Genomic DNA, 8,116 nt, shown 5'->3' on the forward strand with positions numbered 1-8,116 from the left:
TTATGTACAACCGAACGCAGCTATCAAGTTATGACTTATTTTACAGGCTTCCAGACTCTAGCAAAGTCAGGCATTGCCAGATCTTCAATTAACCCAACAGCAACCTCACTCTCGACAACCCTCGCACGCTTCTGCCTTGCATTCAAAATCCCTTTACTAGGCTTTGGAAGCGGTGGATCAAATACCAGCTTGCCAAATCTCAACCACTCATACTTCCTAAAAACACTAGTCGGTGTTTGCAATGCTAGGGTAGAAGCAGCTGCTGGTGTACTGTTTGCATCGACCACAGATACTTCTTGAGCGAGTTTTCTGACATATGGATGATAGTGGCGTTTCATGAGACTTAATTCCCACATGCTTGTTGAGAATGCGTTGCTGAGATCCGGATCTTCGAGGAAGGGTTTGTATTCTCCTGTCCCGAGACGTCCTTCAGGGTCTAACATTAGAGTGAGTTTGGGGTATCGCTACAAGCATGTAGTTGATGGATTGAGTTAGTTTACGCGAGTAAAATAAAGGCACCAATGAAATGACTCCGTAATGCAATGCGGCAGAATCCTCAGCGTGTGAATACAATAATTTGTTTTTTCTTCAGTTTTCATCCAGATTCGGGAAAATTAAATCATCATCGGAATCTTGCCCACATCCTTTCAAAACACAACCGTTGACAACAAGACTTACGATAAGTAAAGACCTCATAATGTTCAGACAAGCTAGCGCACCATTACTTGGCAGTTGCGTCATGATGGTCAACATTCGTTTGGCAAAAGCAGCGACTCGGTCGATAGGAATCTAGGATCAAGAAGATATCAGTGACTGAATCCTTTTTTTTCCCACACCATCAACAGTTCAATTGAAAAGTTCAGAAGGAACAATTGTTATCAGGAACGAATTCCATTTAAACAAAAGACATCATTGATAATCACGTAATCCCATTTTCTCATCATTACTTTTAATTCAACAAAGAAAGGCCCGTACTACATACCTGTTTCTTCTTCAGGAGCATCAACTCCAATCCACTCAACATCAACGCCAAGATATTACCACGATCTGAAGCCTCACTACTTCCCAAAGCTGCCATCATACCACCAGGAAGTTGCTGATACAATGCAGCACTAAAATCACGTAAATCTACATTCAATGCTTCTCCCTGTCCACTCAACAGACGGAAGGATGCAATGATACAGTGTAGAGAACTACTGGCGTTGTAGTGTGTTTGTGTTGTTAGGGAGGCTTGGTATGCTGCGTATTGGGCGGCTGATATTTGACGGAGGATAGAGAGCAAGTCACCGAAAAAGTCAATATTTATCAAGTGTGAGAACCTAGTGAGGTGTAACGAGAGAAGGACGACGTTAGTGCGTTATTCACTAGCGCGTTGTGTTTTTGTGCCTTACTTTGCAAGTCCCTCCAAAACAGCAGGGAGCAACGGCGAGTCTTCAGCCTCTTTGAGAATTCGAAAGTACGTCACGAACACGTACTTCAACGTCTCAGTGTGCTATAGTGACAAAAACGGAGCGAGATTAGTTGAGGAATGGACCCCATGAGACAGCATTGAATCCACACATACCAATCGTGATCGTTCTCCTTTATCAACTTCGGCTTCAGCTTCCTTCAACTCTCGTAGTAACTCGCCATCCTTCTTGCCAACTTTGCGTAGTTTACGTGAAATATGTGCTTCCTCACGCTTTCGTTTCTTTTCACGTTGACTAGCTTCTTGAGCACTTGGCAACTCTTCGCGTAGTCTGAGACTTAGAAGTGTTTCAATGACCTGGTTGACAACATGATCAGATTCCAGTTTCAGACAAAAAAAACAGAACAAAGGTCGTCACGTAATTCACAAGAACTCACTTGCTCATCAACACGATATTTTCTAGCCTTTACAGCCTCAGAAACCAGCTTAACAGCCTCCAAACTAGCTTCACCATCCTCATCCTGCTCAAACACAGTCTTGAGAGCCTGACAACACGTTGGTATAGCTTCAGCCAGTGGTGATCCAGCCGATTCCGTCATGCGAGCAATCAAGGCATTTAACAAATTAAGTCTGAAATTGAAGTGCGTTACAGATGAAACTAGTTCGGCCATACAGTTTATTGCTACGAGAGCAACAGAGAGTTGACTTGCTGGTACGTCAGCGCCCTTCTTTCGGGTTGAAACGATGATGGAGTCCAGACTTTGCAAGTAGGATTGGTATTGAGTTAAGAGTCCTTGTTCAAAATTTCGGAGTTTTTTAACGTCTTTGGATACTTTGGTCTTCTTTTCTGCTTCGGTCAATTGGCGTATCCGATACCTAGGGCATGGTTTCAATGTTAATATTGCAACGAGCCAAAAAAAAAGCAAGAAGCAACGAGAGTTAATGATGCAATATTCACCCTGGAATGATGTCCTTGTACACGGCCAATTGAGTCAATAAAGCCAACTTGCGAATCTTGGAATCAGGATTCTGAGCTCCAGAAAGCTCTCTCAACGTTTTCAAGCCTGACATCTATAAGATTTTGTGATATGTGAGCAAACAACAAAAAAAGACCCAGCGTGGAGTCAGTATGACATACATGTTGTTCAGGATCTCCCACAATAGAAGATGCTACAGATGCTAGTGTCTCCTGTAGCGACGCCCGTCTTTCTTCGGGACTACTCAACGACGATACATCACGTAATGATGCAATAGTCTTCGGTGCGTTTTGATTCATCTCATTATCATCATCGGTATCAGAAGAAGTTGGTGGTGATGGTGGCAATTTTGTTCTTCTCTTTGGATTTACAGTTCCTTTCAAATTGACTTCGGGAGCTAGATATTGGGTTACAAACGGAGTGTTCAGTAAAATGACAGACAATCTAGCCGAAAAAAAATCGAACACGAACTCTGCATACCATCGAGGCGTATATGATTCTGCACGAATCGACCGTCATCCAATCTGAGTGGCAGTCTAGATACAGCACCATCCTCCTCCTCTTCTTTCGATGCACGCATGGCCAATACTTTTTCATAATTAGATTCAATCTCGTCTTCAGCATCGCTGTCAAGAGCTTTAGCGACCATGTGTTCAATCTCAGCATCATTGCCATCGTCCATCAAATCATCATCATCGTCTTCTAGGTCTTCAGCATTTATAATCGGAGTAGCTTTTGGTCTACTGGATCTATCCATGGGAGCTTGTGGTTTTGCATCTCTGCGTCAAAGATTGTTTAAAATGGGTGAGCGAAAAAAAAGATAGATTTACATTGATGTGAGACATACTTGGCGAGCTGAGTTGGATTCAGACGTGCCAAGAAACGTGTAGACTCTCCATATTCATCTAGGAGTCGCTCATCTTCATCAGAAATGACCACATCTTCATCATTTTGTTCGTGGAGAAACGGTTTGGTTTTCTGTTTGAGATTACAAGGAGGACATGTTAGAGAACTACCAAGGAATGATAGAGGAATTGAATGAATACCTGACGACCAGCTTTGGATTTTTTCCTCATTTGGCGACCGGTATGAACTTATTCGTGATAAGCTAGAAAGAAACGAGTAGCAAAAAAAAAAAGATTTACGTGAATTCTACAACTTTGAAATTCACGTCTTTGGCGAGTTAATCCAGGTGCGTATTGTAATCACAGTATTGAAACAATAGTTTTTTCTTAGATCGCTGCAGTCGCCCTTACCCATCAACCAACAGCAAACTTGCTACAATGGAGCAACATGTTGAAAGAATCTATGACAAGGCGTCAATCGCCAACTTTTGCTTCCTCAATCCTTTAGTATTTGGATACCATTTAGGAGATCTCGATGACTTTAGCTTCAGCAATACAACCTTTTATGGCTTGCTGGAGGACGCAATCTTGGTAGAGCTCATCGCAATCTACAGAATTGGACATGATGCAACGGTGCTTGCATTCCCAGCTGACGAATCCAAACCATCACGATTCCAGGAGCTGCTGGTAGAATTGAGCAACAATGGCTTGCTACCAGAAACATTTGAATCGCACCATTACACTGGTCTTGTATATCCAAAGCATAAGGCGGTATGGAGGACACCACATCTTAAAATGGATTTTGGAACGTTTACGCCCGCTGGTGCTGCTATGGCTATAGATGCACGTGTGGTACCGTTGACAGGGTTGGATACTGTAGCTGTGAATCAACTATATGAGACCTCATACCAAGGAAATGCGTATAGCGCACACATGCTTGCCACTGGTCGCTTCTTTGGAATCCGGGAAGGAATTAAATTGATTGCCATTGCAGGTGTACATGTATATTCAAAGGAATTCAAAGTGTGTCAAATCGGAAATGTGACCACATCTGTTTTAAGACGTAGTCAAGGACTTGCGAAAGCTTGTACAGCAGTGCTTGTAAAGAACTTGTTGGAGGACGGAATCAAGTATATAGGGTTGAATGTGGTTCAAGATAACGTAGCGGCAATACGAGCATATGAATCAATTGGATTTCGCATGGGGTGTCGTTACGAGGAAGGGCTATTCACACATATGTAGTATGCAAATAAATAGTGTATTTAGTAAAGTTATTCATGTGCGATTACTTCTTCTTTTTCGATGTGCCAAAATCACCAAAGCCCATCAAAGCAGCCATTTCTGGATCCATTGGTCGTGCTTCTTCATCCTTGACAGGAGCTAGTGCTGCTGCTTTCTCTTCTTTATCCTTCTTCTTTCTCTCTTTCTTCTCTTGCTTACGAGCTTCCTTGTCCCTGACTTCCTGTTGCTTTATTTGCTCCACTCGTTTGTCCAGATCTGGTAAGCGGATAGAGGTTAGAAATAAATTTCCAAACCACACTTCAGATGATAAATTACCGTATTCAGGTGCTGGTTGATCAATTTTCTTCTTGAGAGATGCTAATTTAGCTCTAACTTGTTCTACAGTGCTACGTTCTACTCTCATAGACACCCCCAGATTGCCTTGATCTAGAAGAAGGAGAAAGTAAGTACCAAGACAAGCTCGTGATTGCATTTGACATACGTACGTCTCTTTCCATTGATGTGATCCAAATAGGCGACCGAGTCCTTTAGAGTACAATCACAGACGTCGCAATAGTAGCCTGGTTGTCTGTTTGCATCAGATGAGACAGTGACCACTTGGGTCTTGTTCAAGTGTGTCTCTAGATCTACTTTTGTGTCTCGTGCTCGCAGCATTTGAGGCTCTTCAGAGACCTCTTCTTCAGGTTCTGTCTCTAGATTGATGATGGTTCAAATGTGTTGGAATCTTATCCGTGACTTGTAAAGCACATGCAGTCCAACGATGAGCTAGGATTAGATCCCAGCTTACTCTTCTTCCGCTTCTTTTTGGTTGATTCATCGGGAGCAGATTCCTCCTGTTCTGCACCTCGTTTATATTTCTCCTTGTCCCAAGTCCTTCTAAAACCAGTATCGCCCTAATTATAACGGAGACTAGTCACTACGGAGTCTGGCTATCGCGTGAATGCACTTACTCCTGTGGAAGCTCCATAATGGCCTTGAAAAGACGACATCGAATGAACTTGTTGTTCGTGAAATGGTAGATTCCCCTCAGTTATGAGCCCTTACAATATCGACTAGAGTAATATGGCACGTAAAATGGCGTACTAACGCGTACAATCGCGCTTTAATGCACTGTTTGACTGCCTAACTCAGGTGTAGGCTGTTTCGCAACTTTTCTCAAAACAAGCGAGGGCGTCAAGGAAGGAAACGAGAAGCATCTGTAGTGTGAGTGGCTCCATAGCATTGTCCAGTGACTAGAACTGTAGGAAATATGTTGGCAGGCGAAGGAACTCTTCCACGTAAGTCAGAATCTTGCCTGGAATTCCTGTTTCATGCTTTGTGATTTATGAGCAGATGGAACGTATGCATTATTGTTATTCTAACAATTATATTAATATTATAGATGCTCGAGGTAACTCTCCATGCTTTGCATCGTCGCAAGATTTACAACATCTGCTTCAAACATCTCGCAGTATTGTTCAGCATTTGAGCAAAGCTCTGATGCTATGCTCGCAAACAATCATGATCAACCAAACATGACCTTGATGAACTGATTGTGATGAACTAAAGAAACTAGCTTTATATCTAGTGCCACTTACTCATGAAGAAGACGAAGAAACTACTTTCTTGAATTTGATGCCAGAGATACTCTTTGTCATCCTCAAGCATCTCCAACCAAAAGAACGCTTGACTTTGGTATGTTTAGACTCTGATGCTTACTTCTATTCGAATTGGAATGCTCTGATTTTTCGAAATTTCCGTTGAACTGTCATTCGTTTGCGCGCGTAGGCTTCAGCAAATAGAGTACTCGCTGATGTCATCTACTCCACAACATACGTATCTATTGGCTTGACTGATAATCCACCTACCGTACTCGATGCAATCAATACTGATCGAGTATCACCACGATTCACAAGGGCAGTAAGACGCATCCATATCTATAAATTCACTCCAATCGACTTGGTCTCTTTGACCGTATTGGTTGATCGATGTGAAAATCTTACAAATCTCGAAATCAATCAAGCTACCTTGACTATCGCATCCTTCACTAGTATTGCAAATTGTGTCAGAGAGCGTCTCAAGGTCTTGTTTGTGCCATTGAATGATCATACGATCCCTGTATTGCTCGACGAACGTCCTTGGGTATGTCTCGTCGAATTCCAAGGATCGGGTCGTACAACATCTCCTCCTATAAGAGCAAATGTGATTTCTACCATATTGTCTCGTATGCCACACCTCCAAATTCTTCTTGTCAAATGTGTGTAGGAAGGAACAACACGGCAATGTCATACTATGATGCTCTTCTACTTTTATGCGATACAACTGACATACTGCCATCCATCTTCAATAGCTGTGGAAATCGCTGCCAATACGTTTGAAGCAGTGCCTGCTTTGACATCATTTACTGTCCGAGGCTCGTCTTACTGGATTGATGAATACATCACATATCCCGTAAATCTGCAGGAGATAGATTTGGAAAGGCCAGGAAATCTCGAATCTGATGGTGTCTTGCACTTGCTACAAACTTGTCTTTGTCTGGAAAGCTTCACTATACGCGACGTCTCAGATTAGGAATTTGGCTCGTGGTTTGGAGACTATTTGAGGAATCCAAATCAAAGTCTCAAACGTATGAGGTTGGCCACGTCTTGTATGGGTATATATGGATCTCTGGATTCGCTTTCTCCATGGAAGGTACCTCCATGTCCTCTTGAAGATGTTGATGCATACGACTGGCGTGATGGTACAGTATCGGCTGTCTTGCCATATCTCTGCAATCTCAAAAGCATCAGCTTTGGCGACCTCTTTGAGATTGAATACGAAACATTGGAAATATTGACTAGCTCTTGTCCCTTGCTCACAACAATCCATTTAGGCAAAGGATTTGACGATGAGCTTCTCGAGATCTTTGCTCCGCCAGCTCTCAGAAGACTCGAAAGGATCTCGTCTCTTGATATATGTACCGCCACCCCCAACGCATGGAAACAATTTGCTCGTGAACGTATTGGAGCTAGAGCTATAGAAAATGATGTGGCATCATTGAAGGCAATGAATATCAAGGGTCGTCTGGAGGTTGATCAAACTGAAATCGTCATGTGGCACATCAGGCATGGACGAAACTATTTGGAGGGAGATAATCGCTGGTCGAATGACCTCTACTCTGAAGATGACATAGTAGCTTGGACTATGGAATAATTTGCTAAGCTGGTAAGGCGGTAAAATTGTTGTAAAGGAGGTATATGTAAAGATGGTATAGAAACACACAAGTTTGTTATAAAGATGGACATTGCATAAAAAAATATAATACGATATTTGTATGAATACGAATGTGTGGGTTTGTTTGCGATGGCAGGGTTTTTTGTATTTTTCTGACCCGTTTTTTTTTTTTTTGAGCGAAGACTATATATTACGAAATGTGATCTACAATATTATGTACATGCTGGGCCTAAGGCGCCCTAGAATCTAGCTACTAGCTGAATAGATAAAGCCTTTTGAATTGCAAAACCTATTCTTCGGAATACATAGGACGAGCTTCCTGGCTCAGCATTCACTTGTTGTTCAGTGACTTTTTGTACCCTCTTCAGTACTTCCACAGCTTCAGTTTCAAGATGACCCAAGGTGTCAAAAGCAAATGGTATGAAATCATATCCATGACGTTCACAATCCTT

The 8,116-nt window shown here is 42.3% G+C and overlaps 2 protein-coding genes across 2 annotated transcripts; both read right to left on the reverse strand.

Moving 5' to 3' along the window:
• Positions 1-35: 35 nt before the first annotated feature.
• SmJEL517_g00999 (uncharacterized protein) lies at positions 36-3,461 on the reverse strand (the record flags this gene model as incomplete). The annotated part of the gene is made up of 11 exons (XM_031166927.1): positions 36-464; positions 679-789; positions 983-1,319; positions 1,392-1,492; positions 1,565-1,765; positions 1,846-2,284; positions 2,367-2,479; positions 2,547-2,782; positions 2,866-3,164; positions 3,233-3,363; positions 3,432-3,461. 11 exons carry the CDS (start codon positions 3,459-3,461, stop codon positions 36-38), a joined length of 2,427 nt encoding a protein of 808 aa, XP_031026983.1.
• A 1,054-nt stretch (positions 3,462-4,515) lies between these two features.
• SmJEL517_g01000 (uncharacterized protein) lies at positions 4,516-5,461 on the reverse strand (the record flags this gene model as incomplete). Its single annotated transcript, XM_031166928.1, has 5 exons — positions 4,516-4,727; positions 4,788-4,898; positions 4,958-5,164; positions 5,260-5,365; positions 5,423-5,461. 5 exons carry the CDS (start codon positions 5,459-5,461, stop codon positions 4,516-4,518), a joined length of 675 nt encoding a protein of 224 aa, XP_031027036.1.
• Between the last annotated feature and the right edge of the window lie 2,655 nt (positions 5,462-8,116).

Source organism: Synchytrium microbalum (genome assembly GCF_006535985.1).
Source record: "Synchytrium microbalum strain JEL517 chromosome Unknown SmJEL517_scf0003, whole genome shotgun sequence".
Taxonomy (NCBI): domain Eukaryota; kingdom Fungi; phylum Chytridiomycota; class Chytridiomycetes; order Synchytriales; family Synchytriaceae; genus Synchytrium; species Synchytrium microbalum.